The sequence below is a fragment of the Mytilus edulis genome, chromosome 9, assembly GCF_963676685.1.
Source record: "Mytilus edulis chromosome 9, xbMytEdul2.2, whole genome shotgun sequence".
NCBI classification, from domain to species: domain Eukaryota; kingdom Metazoa; phylum Mollusca; class Bivalvia; order Mytilida; family Mytilidae; genus Mytilus; species Mytilus edulis.
The window spans coordinates 52,820,020-52,841,959 of record NC_092352.1 but is presented as its reverse complement, the minus strand read 5'-3'; the positions used below and the strand labels follow the sequence as shown (position 1 = coordinate 52,841,959).

At 31.2% G+C, this 21,940-nt stretch overlaps 1 protein-coding gene across 21 annotated transcripts in view; it reads left to right on the top strand.

The window, feature by feature from the left end:
- LOC139489757 (MICAL-like protein 2) overlaps positions 1 to 19,059 on the top strand; it is a 69,723-nt gene extending 50,664 nt beyond the window's left edge. For 11 of the 21 annotated variants that reach the window (XM_071276531.1, XM_071276526.1, XM_071276539.1 and 8 more), the window contains 4 exons: positions 2,813 to 2,927; positions 5,767 to 5,807; positions 12,792 to 12,809; positions 18,094 to 19,059. In XM_071276531.1, coding sequence (XP_071132632.1) covers positions 2,813 to 2,927; positions 5,767 to 5,807; positions 12,792 to 12,809; positions 18,094 to 18,191 — 272 coding nt within the window. In that variant the 3' untranslated portion in view covers positions 18,192 to 19,059. Of the gene's footprint in view, positions 1 to 2,812; positions 2,928 to 5,766; positions 5,808 to 12,791; positions 12,810 to 15,689; positions 15,785 to 18,093 lie in introns of all 21 variants that reach the window. The other 10 variants (XM_071276532.1, XM_071276542.1, XM_071276543.1 and 7 more) reach the window with 2 other exon arrangements.
- The last annotated feature ends 2,881 nt before the right edge of the window (positions 19,060 to 21,940 follow it).

The window sequence follows — 21,940 nt, the reverse complement described above, 5'->3', positions numbered from 1 at the left end:
GATGAGTTACAGATCAAGTTTAAGTTTAGTTCCGCTCTACTATTTTTTGCAGAAATTACGGGCTTTGGACTTTGATAAATTATTGAAATCACAGTTATACAGAAAAAAAAAATCTATACGCCTCCAGATTTTGAGCTGATGTTTGATATGTGATACTACCATCATGTTTGTGTCCACATGTGTTTACATTGAAATTGCAGATTTTTCAACTTTTTGGAAAAGGGCCATTCGTGTCGCTTTGACACATCTAGTTTTTAATCTAATGTCAATCATTGGGATGGCCATCTGATTACCATAATTGCCTTTTGTGACTTAGTCTTAAGGTATTAAAATTGGGATCAGATATAAAATGTCCGGCTGGCTCAAATTATTTGAACTATTTTTTGGAAGCCCTGAATTGTACCCATAATTTTCAGAATTGATTCTCATTTCTAGTGCATTTCTAATAAATTTTATATAAAAACAGATCCAAAGGCTAAGATATAAATCAAATGAATTCATTTGTTATGTCCCAAATATACATGCTATTGATGTACCGTAAACAAATGCTGAGGTGTAAATCAAAATTATTTGCATACCTGCCAAGTTTTCAAAATGCCCATGGGGGTTTTGCGTGTAAGATGGCTGCCATACTCCTAAAAAAACTTCAAGGGAGCCTTCAAATTCAGTGTGATTTTGTTTCTTGGCTTTTTCATAATTTTATATGCCTCAATTCATTGTAAAATTAATTGTTTTGTTAAAATTGTGGACATAATTGCTCTTTAAAAATTTTAATTTGGGAGCCTCCATGGGGGAAATCCCCTGCACATAGTGACAGTTGGCAGGTATGTATTTGATACAACAAATGTTATCTGCCAAATTTAAATGTTGGCTGATGTGTTAATTAAAATTATTGAAATTATTCAATACAACAGATGTTACCGCTCAAAATTAACAGATGCAGTGATACAAATTAAATTTTTTCTACAAAAGATGTTCTGTGTTAATTGTAAATGTATGAATACATGCCTCTAGTGATAATTGGTTAAATTTATATTGCAAAAGAATGTAGGTTCCAAATTAAATGTAAATGATGAATTCTATACTGTGAATTTATTATTATTTGTTGGATACCAATTTTCGTGGGTTTTGTGGGTACGGGTGAAAATCAAATTTACATGTTCAACAAATTACAAATTTTCTATAGGCTTGTATGCAAAGATTGGCAAAACCACCAATCAGATATCCACAAAGATTCTAGTTTTCCTCAATTCACGAAAAATAATAACCCACAAAAATAATCGAATCCAAAGTAATGTCTGATGAGTGAAATGATAAATACTGATCCATTTTAATTATTTTATGCATTTCTATACTATCAAACGAGAAGACCTCATTTTGTGTGTCGCTTCTTTTCCTTCCAAAATAAATTAATCATCATGCATCTGTGTCCTATAGGTAACATTGATAGTCACATTCTTATGACTATTCAGTTTGGGTTATTTTGGGAGAAAAAGGAAAATAAAGGTGTCTCAATATTGTTTCTGTTATCAAACCGACTTCTATGTCAGACATGACTTTCAGATTTAACATTGAGAACCAATCGTATGATAGATAACAAAAATGATAAATAAAAAAGCCAATCAGGGCGTTGTCCATATCATGGTTATTAGATCCTAAGAACCTCTATTATTGTATCTTGGTTTTAACTTACACATAATTTTCATGTGGTCCGAAGGGGACAGGACAACTATTTTTACGTTTATCTGCATGTATACTATGATAAATACTACTATAACATATAGAGACTCTCTATATAATATAGCAGTGATGGCCAAGGAGAAGAAACTATGAACTAATAGTTAATAGAAAATTAAATACTCTTTAATATTTATAATATAGATACATATGTTCAAAGTATACAGACATTCAAAAATAATGGAATATAACGGAAAAAAAATTAATAACCGACTTTGAAAAAAAAGAGGGCTTAAAAATATTGTCCCCTCTCCGTGTACCTATATGACTTTTGATATCATTTCTTAAATTCTCTAGACATAAAATCTTTTACAAAAATTCATCCTAAAATAGTTAACATACTTTCAACCAAGCTTAAAATGCCCGCTATTTCGTTTTTAAGTCAAATAGGACTTCTGGTTTTAAACTTGCACATAAATTTCATTAGAGTATTCGGGGGACAGGACAATAATTATTGCGTTGATAGAGACTCTCCAAATAATATAGCAGTGATCGTCTAGGAGAAGAAATTGATAGTTAACAGCAAATACACTTTACTTATAGTATAAGTATGTTCATAGTATACAGAAACACGAAAATAATGGAATTTAACAGAAAAACAATAACGGACTTTGGAAACAAGTGAGAGGGCTTAAACTGTTTCCAAGTACCTATGAATTTTGATACCTTTTCTGAAATTCTCCAGATATGAAATCTTTTGCTGAAATTCTCCAGACACAAAATCTCACAAGCTCTAAATGCCTGCGATTTTGCGGGTGTGTTCTATTAGTTAATGAAATTTAGAAACAATACTTATGTAGTAATATGTACATCCTTGATCAGAGACATAAAATAAATTTGTATCATATTGATTTGTGGGTTGATAATGTCGAGTAAGCAATTTTAAGATCTGTCATCCAGCTATTCCTGTTTGTATTTAGTTTGAAATTTCAATCAGTTAAACACAGCGACACAGGTCTTGACACAATATTGGTCTTGTTTACTTTCTATATGCAATGCAGTACAAGATTGGTTTTGTTTTTTTTAATTAAGCTGTTTGGAAAGCATCTGTTTATTTTATTTATTTTTTTTCTAGAAAAATACAAAACTGAAAAAGATAAAGTTGAAGAAGAGCAATTAATACAGAAGTTACTAGATGTTGTTAACCAAAGAAATATAATTGTTGACAGTATAGATGAAGATCGAATAAGGTAAGAAATAGAATATTTGTATTCAATGTACCATTCGTTTGTTATTGTTCCTGGGGAAACTTATTTGTGGAATTTGTGATTACACATTAACCACAAGTCCAAATGTTAAAAACTTTTTAATAGGTTTATATGGAGAATTTTCTAAATCCCCAAAATTAAGTTTTAAGGAGAACACATTTTTTCCTGAACCACAAAAATTTAAACCCATGAAAATGATTGAATCTACAGTATTTATAGGCCTAGACCCTGGCTCACTGCTTAAATCTGAGTCAGAAGGATTGAAATGTCATGTTTACATTTACAAGGTGAAAGAATGATGCATTGAAAGACAACGGCTCCAACACATTTATCCTCCTTTGATTTTTGTTGTCTACAAATATAGCCTGTAATAGGACAGTATTATTACTGGCAAATATTTCTTCCATACACTTGTCAAATTATTTTTTTTCATTATTTATGCATCTTTAAGCAAAAAGGGATGTGAAATTACACTGAAAACAATAATAGGTAAATAATTTTAAGGTAAAGTAGTGATTTTATCAAGTTGAAAAAGGTAAAAAATTAGTTAAGTCCAAAGCTGACAAAATGAATTCAAAACCCCTTGACTTACATGGAATATTTTGAGTAAGAGCTTAATATGAAGTTTCTATCATTTTTGTCATAAAAGTAATACACCTTACTATAAAAAATCTTGTCTGGAAAACACAGGTGGGATTTATCGTTAAAAGGAATGCACTACAATATTTCACACATAGCAGGGGTACTCTAGTTCTGTTAATTGACTTAGGATTGCCAGATTTCCTGCTGAAGGTAGTTGATTCTCTCCAGGCACTTTCTCAAGCAATTAAAGCCTGCTGCTACAAAATAGCCAATAGGACTGAAAGGGGTGTTAAACACCAAACATGAATATTATTTGTTTCACCACCAATTAAAAATCCCTATCTGTTCAACCAAATATTGCAATTTTCACAGCTATCTAAATATTTTACATTAAGTTTAACTTCATAGAAACCAGGTATATCCTGAATCATGCATATCTCGCCTGTCTACATGCCAATTTTCAACCTACCTTTTAAATCTAATAGTAAAAATTTGACCTTCGGAACACATGGGTACTACCAAAACAAATGCAAAATAACCCCTGGTTTTCTGGGAATCTTAAATTCATATACTATATGAAGCACATTAATCCTTAATTTTTAATGCAAACTCATAGACAAGTGAATTTTGGCTCATATTGGTCTAAATATATTTCTCTTTCACCAGAAGTTTCATTTCTACAAATTTTTGGGTTAGTTTAAGTAAATAATGACATCAAAAGCGCAATTTTGTGTAGAGTAGGTCTTATTTTACATACGTTCTAAGTTGGAGAGAGCATTATAATGACAAGGTTCTGAAAGGAAAACACTTTTTGAGCTCATCAGTTCCAAAGAGCCAGAATAAACTTTTGCTGGCTCTTGGTGACCATCTTCTGTTGTCTGTTTTAATTCATTGTTGTCCTCTTCCATGTTTGCATTTTTGGGGGAAAGAATAGAAGTTGTTGAACAACTGTTACTAGCAAAAATGATAAGAAAAACAAGACATATAAAATAAGTCAACATTTTAGCTGAAAATATTCAGTAAACAGAGTTATTGCCCTCTATTGAGGATTTTTAATTATTTTTGCATTTGAATATAAAAAAAAAATCAGTTAAAAAGACCAAACTGTATACTGAAAAAAAATTCAACAATGCAAAATATTAACTTAGAGAAGGTGTTAATTTGTCTTCATAATGTCATTTTCCTAATATTGAATTGTTATTACAGTGCTAAATATCATCGGCTACCCTTTTAACAGCCAATTTTTATTCTGCAGGACATGTGTTAAATTAGAGAGTGTTAGTCTACTTATATAACATGTGATTAAATAAATATCTTTTTAGTAAAAACTATGATAAAAGTACTTAGCTTTTTATGGATACGATCTGGTGTTAGTTAGACATCAATTACTTGACTAACCTTCATAGAACTTATTTACTTTGCACAAGATTTTTTTATGATTAAGAGATGAAGCAAAATTTATAATTTTTATTTTTTCAAATGAACTGATATACAGACTTTTTTTGCAATTAACATTTACAGACAGCCTTGGATTCCTTTTTTTTTGAAATGATCAATTAGTAAACTGTTGATTATTGTTTTAAAAAAAGATTGGACGAAAGCTTATCTTCAACACAAGAAATATAATCAGCATTGCAATTTTACCCTTACAGTAGCAATTGCAGGCGAAACACAAGGTGTAGGTGAAACCCTGTAAAATAAAAAAAAAATGTATTAATTTTTTTAGATAGATTTAGATACAATAGATAGGATTCCAGTTTCGTTTCTATTTGTAAACTTGGGACTAGGGGTCATTTGTCCCAAAACACATCATTGGATATTGGGACACGAAGTTATTTGATCTTTGACCTCAAAGTTTTAGGAAAAATTTCCATATCATTCACAGATTTGTTATCCCAAGAACAACAATTAATTGTGCTAAAGACTCTGAATTGTTGAAACCATTTTGTAGACTTCATCCAAAAAATTTGTACTGTGACTGTGTGTATGGGGGAAAGGGAGGATTCATGCTTGACCTGGTTATTGTAGGTTTGACTTTGGATTTAACAAGCTCATCCAAGTTCTATGAATCACTTGTGCCAGTAACATCATGGATCACATAACGCAGGTTTACAGTTTCAGACTTGTTATCATCACTTCGTTCTGTAATTGATACAGATTATATTTAAAACTTACAATTTGCCTTTGAAAACAGCTGTTAAAAAACATGATTTTATTTCAATCTTATTTCTATTTTCAGATATGAAGAAGAAGATAAAGACATTGCTTTGGCCTTACAAGGTATTTTGATATACAATTATTTTATAAAGATATTGCTTTGGCCTTACAAGGTATTTTGATATACAATTATTTTATAAAGATATTGCTTTGGCCTTACAAGGTATTTTGACTTACAATCATTTTAGTTTTATAATGGCTCTAAATGGTACCATATAGCCGGTTATTTTCGTGGGTGTAAAATTTCACGATTTTCATTCAAGAAATATACGAAATATTTTGGCGGTTATTGTTTTGGCAGATTCAAAACTTTTATCAATACCTTTGCATGTACACTTTAAAATTTGGGGGAATTTATTTTGGTGATTTTGTTCTATCTGCAAAAATAAGCGAAAATTTACACCGCACAAAAATAACCCGCAGTACGGTATCTATATTAAAATGGATACTGTCAATGAGGGCATAAAAAAAATTCATAACATATTTTGCTTTTATTTTAATTATTGCAGAATTGGTTTTACAAACATTTAAGATTCATAATATAGCATTTTTTGTTTGCCACATTTGTGTGGCCTTTTCAATGAAAATTTGTTGACAGCTTGTAATAAATCAAGCTATGAAAACATTGATGGGATATGATTCTCTCTAGATTTATTATACATAAAATATTGGAACCTTTATTTCCCAAAACTTTGAAAAATAACAAGAATTTTTGAAGATATAAAAAAATGATTTGTTTAAAGACCCATTGGTGGCCTTCGGCTGTTGTTTGCTCTTTGTTTGGGTTGTTGTCTCTCTGACACATTCCCCATTTCCATCCTCAATTTAAATTGATTTATCATATACTTAGCATTGATATGATAGCTTTTGCTATAGTATTAATGAATGGGTAATTTTATAATGGACTGGTTATATATCCAAGGTCTGTAATAACGGCCCAAGGATTGCTGTAATGGCCCGAGGCAACGCCGAGGGCCATTACAGTAATCCGCGGGCCGTTATTACGGACCGAGGATATATAACCAGTCCATTATTAAATTACCCATTTCTTAATACTTTTATTAACCAGTTCTGAGGCAATAAAAATGGAATTGTATATTTTCTTAATTATTTACTGATAACAAAATTTTTCAACAAGGACAACAAATACAGATTGAAAAAAAGACCTTTAACATATCAACCCACGACACATACCACACACCAGGACTACTGGATAACAACTATCAGTAATTAAAAATACTTAAAGGAAGCGAGATGTTTTTATAAGTGGGGCGAGTTTGTAGACCTTTATTCGGTGAGGTTCAAACCCTTTTCTTTAGTAAGTAAGTTGTCAGACTGATTGTTCAATTTGATTTTACATTTTTTTTAATAGAGCGTGTCGGTAAACAAGAGTGGGCCGGTTTTTTTATAAAGTGACGATCTAGTGTGAGCCGATTGGCCAGTGGGACAAGTTGACATTTGTTTAATATCTACTCATATCGGTTCGCGGCTCATTAAAGGTATACATTATATAGTAATATATAAAGTATAATTTATTATAATGGTTGTGTGGCGTTCTAAACGACATTTTATGAATTGTAAATGTTTATTCGTCTAATTTAAAACAGCTGGGATGTAAAATAGTTATTCAATTCGGACTTTGTTGTGTCAGTGTTAGATCACCATCTGGCCTCTGGCTATCAGGGTAATCTGACACGTTATTGCACGTGCTCATAAAGGACTGGCAACAAATCAATAATGGACCGGATATGAGTCATAATGGACCGGGTAAAAGTCATAATGGACCGGGGTGACTATTTTGGGTAAAATAATGTATTGACACCTATTATAATGATAGGACAGTTAAGCTTATAATTATACTAACTGGTTAATAAATATGTGTAATGAGCGGAAGTACACAAGCCATAATTTCCCACCCGGGCTGATAACCCATATCAGGTGCATCTCGTTCACAAAACCCATAATAGTGCCTCTCGTGCAAGTTACTTCCGGTGTTTCCGGTATCGGTTGTTTACTTTTCCATTGTGACGTCAGATGTTTTTTTATGACGACGTCAAAATTTACGGGAACTTTTGTGGGGATAGTTTAATACTTGCTAACAAATGCCATTGACAATTATGAATCATTTTATAGTACAACAAACATAGAGTAGTAATGATCGTAAAACTCTTCCAAATTTTCAATGTTTCAAAATGCCTCTATAGGAAATGTTACCATAAATATATAAGGAGTTAATGATGCTGTTCTTGGACAACTATAGTATATTTGATTCATAATTTTAATTTTCTTTATAAAATGTTTGACTGTTTTAGTTATTGCATTAGTTTATTTGCCATACATAAAACTATTGTCGGAAGTATATGAAAAAGCGATTAATACATGGCCTTTTCCATATCAGCCTGGGTATCATCCCTCGACCCATATCAGCACCTCGACTCCGTCTCGGGCTGATATGGGGGTCTCGGGATGATACCCAGGCTGATATGGAAAAGGCCATGTATTAATCTCTTATATAATATTATTAAGAAAAGATTTGGTTAGTATGCAACATTTTTAAAGGCGCTCATAATTACATGGATAAAACCAGAGTATTCCTAAGACTTGGCTAGCATCAGCCGACATCCTTATTTGACTCATGTACAGCACAGTGACCTTATTTAAATGATGTACTGACCTTTCTAGTTTTTAATTGATTGACACACATAAAACAGCTGTTGTACAGTGACATAAAAAAATATATTACCCTCCCATGCAGTTATGAAAGAAATGTACACCTTCTAAGTTTTTAATTGATTGACACACATAAAACAGCTGTAGTACAGTGACATAAAAAAATATATTACCCTCCCATGCAGTTATGAAATATTTACACCTTTTTAGTTTTTAATTTATTGACACACATAAAACAGCTGTAGAACAGTGACATCAAATAAATGTATAACCCTCCCATGCAGTTATGACATTAATTTACACCTAAATGTATGAAAAAATAGTTGTTACTGCAAAGTGACCTCATTTAAATCTTATACTGACTGTTATTTTTTTTTAATTGATTGACACACATAAAACAGCTGCACCAAATAAATATATATTGCAAATTAACCCTCCCCTTATCAGTTTTTGAATTATTTGACACTTATTTTAGGGTAAATTTGGGGTGTCCTTCATGACAAATAATAGTAAAAAAATCTTTCTAAGTGTTGACAGAAATTTTGTATGCAGTCTACACAGCAACTAGTCCAATGCCCCAGACAAGTAAAGTTTTATGGAACCTAGTCAGTTTTTGCAAAACTTTGTTTATACCAGTAAGAAAAATGCTGGAATATTGCTATTCGGACTACTAATTGGAAAAGATTGTGGTACAGACTGTTTTGATGATCAAGTGCACATTTTCCTTTTTGACGAAAACAAAAATTGACTGATTTTGACTAATCACTTTAAGTTTTTTCCATGAATGGCAATAACTGATAATTATTTAGGACCTCAGACAAATCTTGATAAGGATATTCTGATGAATCACTATAAAATTTTGACTAATTTGACATTAATGTCATAAAAAAACCACCATTTCACGCCTACCCTCTTATATGAAAACTGCTGCTGAACAATAACCTCAATTATATGTTGTACTTTACCTTTTAGTTTTTAAATTACTTTACACTTGGTTGGAATCTTTTACTATGCAATGACACTGATTAAGGTAGCACAATACAAAGATTTTTCATCCCCAATCAGACACCTGTAAACTGATGCAATTCCACTCATCTTTCTTTAAATCTTATAAATGAGGTACCAAAAGAAAGAAGAAGGATTAATCTTTCAAATTGTGATAATTTCATTATGACATAATTATTACATAATTAAATTGTTATGTAATAAGTTGCCATATTGTGATGTCCATACTTGAATGAATTTAGCTTCTTTGTTATTCATAGCATCCCAAAATATTTTATAGATTCTTGCACAACACAGTTTGACCTCCAAAACAGTGTCTCAGATTTTTCCTATTGCATTTCATTCTCTCATAAATCTTCAATGAAGTTTGCAACATCAATTCATAAGAGACCACTAAATTCAATTGGGTGTAAAATTTGTTCTATTGATGTTTTTGGAAATCTGAGACACTGTTTTGGAGGTCAAGCTGTGTTGTACAAGAATTTATAAAATATTTTGGGATGCTATTAAGAACAAAGACGCTAAATTCATTCAAGTGTGGACATCACAATATAGCAACTAATTACATAATAATTAATTATATAATAATAATGTCATAATGACATTATCACAATTTTAAAGATAAATCTTTCTTCTTTCTTTTGGTACCTCATTTATAAAATATAAAGAAGGATGAAATGAATTACATCAGTTTAAAGTTGACTGATTGGGAGTGAAAAAATCTTTGTATTGTGCTACCTTAAATGTTGTATTCTTCTTCTTAGTTTTTTAAATTAATTGACACACATTGGATTTGTCAGTGATGTCATATAAGATTAAGTTCTTGGTCCATGGTCTTACTGTCAGCTTTTACTAAACATACTAAATATGCAGAAAGAAAATAGGGTAAATTTAAAAGTTGTTTATGATGTCATTTTTCACAAGACAGATAGTACGTTGCTTATAGTGAGGTGATAACTGTGATATAGATAAAGACATGTTGAATGTGTAAGACTCTCCTATCCGGTCTTAAGAGGGAATGGACCAAATGTTAAAAATGTGACAAATGGAAGCTCACACCTTTGAGTGCTAAACGTTTCATATTGTTTTAATGCTGTACAACAAATGTGTAAAAAAAGAAAAAATGTGTAAAATGGCAAATAAAAAGGTCTTAATTTCTTTGCAAGGAGTGTTTGATTTATAACATCTCCATGGGAAAATGTTGTCCACTTAAACAAAACCCCACATATATCTGAGACCTGATCCTTCTATGCTTCATAAAAATATATATGCTGAATGCTCATTATAAAAGTTTTTTCTCTGAACCTACAGTCATATATAGAATGAAATTCAAAACAGTGTGGCTGTGGCCATTGATTGACACATTAAATTCATCCATTGACTGGGACAATTTACGTGAACGTTTGTCTGTAACGACCACTGTTCACGACGTACCTACGATAGACATTTAAACTGTGGGGTCACCAAAGTTTAATTATAAAATACATGTAATTCGAAAAAATAATCAGGAATAAGGCCAACTAAAATTAATTAGTAGATTTTCATCCAAATTTTTGAAAAAAATGGGGCGGGTGGGAGGATTTTATTTTTTAATTTTTATTTCTTATGAAACCCTCTTGTGACGTGTTCTTCAAATATGCAAGTGTAATAATAAGCTTATATTATGCTGGTATATTCATATATAAGGAATCCCGATCGTACTTAATATTTCAAATCTTAACATGAATGAAAATCTCTAATTGGCAACCACTGTTCTGCATGTAATTGCTGCTTTAGAAACCTAATCAGCAAAAACATAAAAGAAGAATGCTCTCTTCAGTTGGACTACCTTCACCAAATTTATTGTCTTTTTAAACGACCATTTTTTTGTCTCCATAAAATGAAACAAATATGCAACTAAAGAATTACGAGTTCAGAATAAAATGAAACTGTTTTGAAAACAAAAAGGTTGGTGCTTTTATGATTCTTCTTATAGATGCAAATATAATTAATATGTAAAACGTGAACTTAACCAAAGAGGAGAAGATGTTTAATGGCTCTATTGAGGGTATTGGGATAGAAGGTGTTTGTGCTGTTTGTCAACAAAAAAAGCCATGGGTAAATCGAAGTGTATGTTTGCCGACTTCTTGAACTCAATTATACTGTCATAAATCTAACAAGTTCGTCCTTGCGTCATTTTATTTATACAGTTATGGTTGTGTACGAATGTGGTCCACGATTCGTGCTCTTTGGGTTTAATTCACAATTTAAAATTCCTGCCACAAAGTCATTTTATCAATAAAAGAATCAACGGTTTTCTACATCACAGAAATTTGTGTCATGCCGCGATATGACATCTTGGACACAGCGTATTACTCGTAACCCGATTATTTCATGCCCTTCTTGAAATCAAATTTTTATCTCTATTCTCGGTAGACGACTTTGTCATCATAGAGCTGTAGAATCTTTTTTAATTACTCGAAGCTAGGACGTATATCTAATATACGTCCTTGCTCGAAGTAATACGAAAACCGAAATTTGACACAGGAAGTATGGAAGGAAACAAAATTTTTGACGGTTACCGGAAACGGAGATGAACAAATCCGGAAATCGTATTTTTTTCAAAATAAAAAACATCGGGGCGGGACGATTTCAGAGGGGCGTGCGGGGATGAAAATCTATCAATTAATTTTAATTGGCCTAACCTTGATGGTTTGATTTATATAATTGATTATAAATCAAAACATCGTGTTATTTCTGATTATTTTTTTCGAATTACTTTATTAAGGTGTTGAGAACCTTTGGTGACCCCATAGTTTAAGTGTCTTTAAAAAGTACACAGTGAGCAATGGTCGTTACATACAAACGTTCACCTAAATTGTCCCAGTCAATCAATGGCCACAGCCACACTGTTTTGAATTTCATTCTACCATTGCAAACTTTATGGAATGATGACAAGGAAATCCTCTGCATTTAAATGCATTTTATATGTATGAGGGCTGGGACTATATGGGGATGATTTTCAATCACATATCCTATGCAAATTTAAGTGTTCTTTTCCTGCAAAACTTATGGTCAATCAGAATGAATTATCAATCTCATTTATTGTTTTTCAGAGACCACATTTAAATCTTTTTTCTAATAATTTTCGAGAAAAAAATTCCTATTTTATCACATAATTTTTAAGTTCAAATTTCATGTTCTCTGAAATTAAATGACTAAATCAATTTGAATTTCATAGAAGTAGTTATTACAAAAAAGATCCTTTATCATATTTCACGCTGATCAAATGGCATACTTTCTTGAAATGATAAAAATTACTGATCTCCATTGAATTGTTTCTAAATGTATTACTCAATGACATATATATCAAATTGAAATCTTATTTCCTAGATTTTATGAAAGTAAAGGGTAAGATTATATTTATCAATAGAATGATTATGCTTTTCCCAAAATTAAATGACATTATAGTGCATTATACATGGCCTAGTAGATTTAATATGAAAAGTAATTGTAAATTACAATCTTGCTTCCACTGTTTATTCTTATATCTTTGAAATAATTTTGCATGCCTTCTTGAACTACCAATGAACAATATTGTACACCATAAACAAAGCTTTGACCTGTTAGATTGCTAGAATACTTATGTAAGAGCACAATTAAAATTTCAGCCATGTAGATTTCTTTATTAGTGCTTTATGACCCCTGTGTCAATTTTATAAGGGTCATGGTACCCTTTTTAGAATAAATTTAAGAGTTTTGTTATATGATCTTATATGCCTTCTTTTAAAGAGGGGTATAATGCTTTGTCTATTTCAAACACAGTTGGTTTATCCTTTTTGCCATCGAACTAATCATTTTTGTCTCTTTTTTCAAAGAGTCTACTCAAAACGGTTGTTATCAATAGTGAACAAAAACTGTCGCTTACTTGAGCTGAGATATAAAAAAACAATTTTCTTAGTAAATTACATATGGTAAAAAAATGGCAATAACTGTACGTGTCACTCAACATTTATTGTGTTTATATCTCAAACAAAATCAAAAGCTGGATATTTTGTAGTCCAAATAATTATGACGTCTTGAAAGGCTATTATAATTTTTTTCTTTGACGCCTTTTCGACGAAAAAAATTATAATAGCCTTTCAAGACGTCATAATTATTTGGACTAGATATTTTGATAACTCAGTATTGTCAAATTACCTTCAAATAGTAAAAAAAGAAACTAAATCATGCGGCTATCATTGAACTTTTAGTTAACCTAAATAAATTACTTGGTACTTACATTAATGAAATCGAAGTTCAGTGTTTCATTAATATATTTCACTTTTCAATAATTACATTAGATGTATGTTTCATTATCATGATACTTTATTCTGACTGGCTAACTGCACATCACGTGTTATTCCGTAAGCAATTGCATTGCTCAATAAAACTTTTCATTCATGATAACACGTGGTCCCACAATAAAGTGCACAGGTGAATTAAATAAAACAATAATACAATTCGTTTTTTTATAATCATTGCTAAAAAAATGTGTATTGAATGCTTCTTTTTGTAACTTCATAGGGTTGTTAAAGCGTTGACTGTGCGCAAATTTTTAGTATGAAGCGCTTCCATGCTTCATACAAAATGTACTTAGGTCAACGCTTTTACACCCCAATGAAGTTACAAAAAGAAGCATTCAATTCTTAAATAAAATATCATTTTAAAATAAAGGATTAAGTGACCTACATATTGTGAAAAAAAAGGTAACTCACTGATCACATATCATGATGTTTTGTTGTGAGATAAATTGAGGTCAGATATGAAAAAAATATTTATTATGTGACCTACATATATTTAAAAATTTGCAATGACTAGGTCAGTCACATTTTATTGTGTTTTGAGGTAAGGTATGAACAACTATTTGTTAATTGACCTATATATGGTAAAACACAGTAAATAACTGTGTCACTCACATTTCACTGTGTTTGTTTTGAGTAGAGAGCTGAAAAAGTATTTGAAAAGTGACCTACATATGGTAACAAAACAATGGCAGTTGTTTAGAATTTACAATTTGAGATATGAAAGGATATTTGATACTGGAATAAGATTCTGGGTTTTAGACAAGTCTTCTTGGAAGGATTATGCTATATCACTAAATTGTTTAAAAAATGGGCTCTACGTTTGTTAAGTTTGTTGCTAAAACTTTGCAGCTTTTTTTTATGTTTACTGTTGAAGCCTTTAAGAGTATGTGTATTAGTGCCTCATACAACTTATTAACATTCTGTCATCGCATAGATATACGAATGATTCATAACATTCAAGAAATTCATGGAATTATTAACAATATAGGGACAATAAATACACTTTTTGATTTCATTATCATTATCATTTTCATTAAATTAAATATATTTTAGAACAATGAAATTTGATGAACCAATTTATTATGTAATTGCTGGGGAATTATTTTTGGGGAAACAACTATTGGTAGGTCAATTATATTAGGTACACAGTTGAATTAGCATTGGCACACTGCATTTCCATGGAGATTGTTTGGCTCCCTCCTAAGTCACTGTTCATTGTTTGGCTCCCTCCTAAGTCCCTGTTCATTGTTTGGCTCCCTCCTTAGCCAATGTCGATTGTTTTGCTCCCTCATCAGTCATGGTTTATTGACATTTAATGTTTTGTATTATTTACATATCAAAGGTAACATAAGTTTAAAATGAACTTCTAATGGTAAGTCAATGATATTTGGTATGCAGTTGTATATTAACATTTGTAAGTCATATCTCCTTGTTGATATGTCCATACCCCCTCATCATAGGTTTTTGACATTAAAACTTTTACATAATTCATACTAAGTGGGAGTTTGTTTTTAGGTTACTTTATGATAAGTCACTGGTATTTGATATGCAGTTTTATAAGCATATTTAAGTTGATTGACTTTGAATGAGTGACATAGTTTACATGTTAGTATTGACATTTTAATTTCAACATAATAAATATACCATTAAAATTACAAAACAGGAGACATATCTCTGTGTCATTTTTTTGTTTATAAAGAAATTATGTTTATGGTTAATTTGTGTGTGCTGGTTAAAGATTTATTTAGTATTTAGTTGAAGTCACAATTGTATTAGCTTGATATAGGCACATGTTATGAAATAAAAATTTAAAAAAACCCTTCTGCTATCTTTATTGGATTTATTATTTTGTTGGGTAGTTTGATGATTAACTCACATTGCTATATTTGATTGATTGTTATGAATGTATGTCCACAGCTCAATTCATCTCACTCTTCAATTTAAGATAAAACAAATGCATGCAAAAGGAGGAATGTGTGTTGTTTAAAAGTTTTAAGAATTTTGATTCAATTCATGGCAAAGTAAATGGCATTTAAACAGGTAAATTTTAATCCCCTTTTCCTCCAGCTAACAAGTTGAAAATTTCACCAACATTTGCATGATTATCACCAACTAACTGTTCCATCAGAATATTTTTATGTCCAATGTATGATAGTAATGGAGTATTTTTCTGAGACTGTCAGTACATTTGTGTAGGACCAAGTTAATGTTTGGGTTTGATTAAGTTTAAAGTGTTGGTTTTGGGTAGTTTGTTGTCACATTACCTTGAAACTTACTCTATGCCAAAGTAGGTCTTTGACCTAGTTTTCATGATTCACTGAACATAAAAAAGGACAAGAGGAAGAGAGATCATGAATGGTGTTTTTTTTATACATATTCTTGTATGAATACCTTCTTTTCAGTACCAAAGTAAATTTTAGGTTTTGCTTTGTTTAAGAGATAATTGGACATAAAATAATGGACCCTGTTCATCTAATTGAGGAACTTATTACCAAAGCACATCCCTGCATGGGAGCTTGTAAGTTTGTGTGGAAGTATCAAATTAGCAACACATGTCAAGAGATTGCCACACAATCTGTGACATATAAAACACACCTCCAGGGTCTCTGCGGGTTGATGATGTTGATTTGTTTTATCCTACCAAACTATCTTTGTATTGCTAATTGTTTGTCAAATTTGTCACCTTTGGAATCAATTTCACAGCTTTCTACTCGTTGAATTGTTTTTGTATTGAAATATTCCCCCATTTTTTTTTTTATCAAAACTTTGATATTAAAAAGTAGTTCCTTTTGAAAATCTCTCATTTTATCTTATACATTTGAAAATGGTGAACTTTCTTTACCAAAACAATTTAGGATTTGTAGGAATCATGAATATCCAAAATGATCAGAAGCTAAGGAATGGCTTTAATATAACCATGGCAACTTCTTTAACAAAATGGATCACTGGACTTGTTTATTAAGAAAAATGAAAAAAGAAAAAAGAGGTTTTGCCCTTTGAATTGCTTCCTCTTGTTGGTCTTCAATGAAAGTCAGTGACCGCTAGCAGATGTCTTGACTCTGTGCTAGAAAAAATGCTTGAAAAATCATTATTATTAAAGCTCTTGTTCATTTACATTCACCAGGAAAGCTCATCATTTGCATTATACCTTCAAAATGATATACAGTTGAGACACATCTCTGTGTCTGCAGTTTATTAAAAACAGTTACAGTATTTGATTAATTCTGATTATCTAATTCAGTATTTGTTTTTAAACTAAACTTTTCTATTTTCTCCAATTTACTAAAAACAAATATGTTCTCTCCCTAATTCAACATAAGATTGTTACAAGGACCTTTTCCAATAAAAAAAAACCATAACAGTTTGTTTTGTCACTTTGATTCTTGCATGTTTATAATGTTGTTTTTTCTATTAAAACCTTGACATTTTTATGTGAGAGTTTTTTAAATGTAATATTTGTATTTATAAGTATGAAACCATGGCAACTTTACTAAAGATACCATCAAAATTACAAAACAGGAGACATAAATCTGTGTGTTGATTTTTTAATAAAAAACACAGTTTTTTTTTTAACATTATAAGTAGATCGAATGAAAATTTAGGATGGTTTGATTGCCAATAAAGGCTCTTTATTAGGGACAAAATGACATAGACCTAAGCAACTATAGGTGAAAACTTGACTTCCAACAACACAACCTGCTTTTAAAGACATTAAAATTATAAATGTATAAATCAATTCAAATTAGAATTTGTGGACAAAACATTTTAATAAAATAAAAAATAAAATTATATACACCAACAAGCCACAATAACTGAATTACAGGCCACTGACTTGGAACAGGCACATAGTGAATGTGAGTGGTTAAACATATTTGCAGGCTTCTAATTAATCCTCTGCCAAAAACTTACAAAATCACAAAAGGTACAAAGGACAGATCTTAGAGTACTAACAGCTACTGTATCCTAGTTGAAGCCAAAAAACAACTAATGAATAAAAAAAGCATTTTTATGGTTCAGTGGTCAAAATTGAATTTGATTAATTGCCCATTAGGTCTGAGAGGTTTAGCTAGCTATAAAACTAGGTTCAATCCACCATTTTCTACATAAGAAAATGCCTGTACCAAGTCAGGAATATGACAGTTGTTACTCATTTGTTTGATGTGTTTGAGCTTTTGATTTGCCATTTGTTTAAGGATGACTATTTGATAACTATTTAAGGATTTCCTTTTTGAATTTTCCTCGGAGTTCTGTTTTTTGTTGTTGAGATTTTACTTTATTATCATATCTTAAAACTGGAGATTGTATGTCATTCTACATATTTAGTCATATATGTTTATTTTTCTTTATAGCTCTCTCACAAGAAAGTGGTCATGTGACAATCCAGTCTACAGAAGCTTCTAATTCCAAGAAAAAGAAAAAGAACAAGAAAAAAGGAAAATTGCTGTAAAACCATAAACAATGGACAATGAAAAAAGGAAAAACCATAGACAATGGAAAAAGGAAGATACATTTTACTAGCAAATGCAAATTATTAATTCTTGGCATGATTCTAAAAACATTTTTTTTGTAAAAAAAAAAGAAAGATTCATTATAGGCTCAAATGAGGTTTTTAAAAACAAAATTATATTTTGTAGTTCTTGTTCAATTTTTTAAAAATTTTAAACTCCTTATAAACATATGTTTTTGATTTCAAAAAAGGGTTAAGTTCACATTTAACTGAACATGAATTAGTGCTTTACTTAAAAAATAATGTTTATGTATTTAATCCCCATAAACTAGTGCTTGGAAGCTGTGTAATGGTATATTATAAATGTCTTCAGAGAAATGAATTTTAAGCTCTATTTTTTTTCTCTTCCAAGAAATAAGTCAATGAAAAAAAGGAGAACACTTATACAATGGGGACCATTTGTTATATTGGTACGGAAAAGTTTGCAATTATCCAGATGAGTGCTGTGGATCAAAATACTTTGCCTGTACCATATCCATTTGCATATCAAATAAAGTAATTTATTTAAGCTATATATATCTAGCTATTTTGTAAAGTTAATTCTTATTTTGTCAAGGTCTTGCAAAATTCTATTCTTCTGAAAAGGAAATTTTAAAATTTACTGTTGCTTTTTCAGTCAGGAAGGGGACCATTGATTTTATTGTCATATTTTTAGGGAAATGTAGCAATTTTCCAGACTGGTGCTGTGATTGTTTTTATTTTAAATTCTATCATGCTTTATATTTTATAAGAATCCTGTTAAAAGGATTTTGTTTTTTTACTTTTACATATGCATTGTTGATCTGTAGAATAAATATCATGCTTGAAATGTGTCTTATTTTACGTTCATAACAAATAATATTGAGAATGGAAATGGGGAATGTGTCAAAGAGACAACAACCCTAATGGAAATCGGGAATGTGTCAAAGAGACAACAATCATACAAAAGAGCAGAAAACAGTTTAAAGCCACCAATGGGTCTTCAACACAGCAAGAAAAATCCTGCACTGTGAGGTGTGCTTCAGCTGACCCCTAAACAAAAAATGTACTTGTTCAGAGATAATGGGTGTCATACTAAACTCTGAAAAATATAAATGAACTGCAGGCTCAAAAATGCTGTGGGATTAAACATGTTTTGTGAGTTCACCACCCTTCCCTTTTACCTCTACAGACACATCAATAGGAACAGTAAAACTCAGTTTAAAAGAAGTCCGAGTCCGATGTTAAAATAGGTGACAAAAGAAATTAAACAAAATGACAATGATACATGAATGAACAAAGGACTACTATCAGTTACTGACATGCCAGCCCCATACCTCAATTAAACTGATTGAAAGATTTGCTAAGACACCATGTGTGTAAACAGAAAAAAAAATATGTGTCACAATCTATCCTCAAAAATTAAAAAAAATGCCATAGTTAAGTCCTTCTGTCTTGTGTATCCTTAAGCCCCGGTCACAACAGATCGTACGATATTTTGTTGTGGAGGATCTTTAAAATAGTTATCATGACACTGTCGTGCAAATGTCAAAAAAAAAAATTCGAGTGGTCACATCAGCCATGACATGTCCTCAATGGTTCCACGATGGGTACACGACAGAAAAAAATAATTGTAAATGCACGGTCTCAATGTAGAAGAAAAGAGAGATTCAGGCTTACTGCATTGTCAACAATATATTTTTTGGTGATAAGATTAATTTTTTGGGAAACAACTAGTGGTAGGTCAATTATATTAGGTACACAGTTGAATTAGCATTGGCACACTGCATTTCCATGGAGATTGTTTGGCTCCCTCCTAAGTCACTGTTCATTGTTTGGCTCCCTCCTTAGCCAATGTTGATTGTTTTGCTCCCTCATCAGTCAAGGTTTATTGACATTGAATGTTTTGTATTATTTACATATTGAAGGTAACATAAGTTTAAAATGAACTTCTAATGGTAAGTCAATGATATTTGGTATGCAGTTGTATATTAACATTTGTAAGTCATATCTCCTTGTTGATATGTCCATACCCCCTCATCATAGGTTTTTTACATTAAAACTTTTACATAATTCATACTAAGTGGGAGTTTGTTTTTAGGTTACTTTATGATAAGTCACTGGTACAATGTGGTATTTGCTATGCAGTTTTATAAGCATATTTTAGTTGATTGACTTTGAATGAGTGACATAGTTTACATGTTAGTATTGACATTTTAATTTCAACATAATAAATATACCATCAAAATTACAAAACAGGAGACATATCTCTATATGGAAGTGGGGAGTGTCAAAGAGACAACAACCCTAATGGAAATCGGGAATGTGTCAAAGAGACAACAATCCTACAAAAGAGCAGAAAACAGCTTAAAGCCACCAATTGGTCTTCAACACAGCAAGAAAAATCCTGCACTGTGAGGTGTACTTCAGCTGACCCCTAAACAAAAATTTGTACTTGTTCAGCGATAATGCATAATTGTAAATGCACGGTCGTGGGTTTGTCGCAAGTCGGTCGTGCGACAATTGTGAGTTGTTTAGGCCTATTTTTCAGGTTTTCATGTCATTGGATGCGCGAGTTACTGTCGTGTCACTGTGGGGCCACTTTCGTACGACTGTAGTACAACAGTCATGGGTCACTCGCGCATTTAACTCCCAACTACGTCTTTGTAAAAGATATTTTTACCACATTCTTATCTTTTTAAAGACAAGTTACAAAATATTTGTTATGTTTGCATTGTAGCTGAATATTTAAAATTAAAAAAAACTATGACAAACAGCAGTAGACAAAACAAAATATAGAAAACTAGAGATTGAGCAACACTTAACATCATTAAAAATTAAAAAAAAAATGAGGGATTTGAGCAAATTTGCATTTAATACACAAAATATGAAGCCTTGAAGCAAATATGTGAGACAAATAAAAGGTACTGATGACTAATGTCTTGTGAACATCTGTAGGATGTTATTTGAACTACTAGTATTTTTATTTTTCAATTTGAAAAGGAAAATTAAAGGTGTAAAAGGTTTAGATGTAACAAGGACCTTATCATACTTTCTCTTAATGTCATCTTGGTACCAAATCCGGATGTTGACAGAATATTGACCGGATATTGCAAAGATGTCAGATTTTGATCTTTCTGGTAAGAGATATTTCCCATAATTAGTCTTCTTATGTGGACTTTAATATTTTCATGAACATGAATATGAATATTGATATAAAAGTTTACATGTTATATTCTATCCTTAAAATATACCATTACTTACAAAGAATCACGGTACAGTATTAACTTCTTCTGCTGCTGCCTGCAAGCAGTTATAAGCCAGAATGATACTGATACAAAGTAAAAGTCAAATGAAAAGTTACGTTCTCTAACGTCCGGAATGAGGAAAAGAGAAACAAGATTGAGGTTACTACCATTTGAGCATACTAGTGGTCACCTGAAAGACGCAAGTTAAACTTTCGAAGGAATGAATTTAACTTTACCACTTGGATAACCTTGATGCAAAAAAAATCATTTGTAGTAAGTTACCATTTGTCAAGGAAATCATGATAGAAAATGCCAGCTTTTGAAATTGACATCAATCGCATCAACTGGGAGAAACATGTTTTATGCAGGTATCTAAGTTACCTAGAAATGTAAAGTTTTAACTAGGAAAATTGAAATCTAATCATTAGTCGTAAAGGTTAGCTCGCCAACGACTCTTGCAAATTTAAGTTGCATCAATTGAAA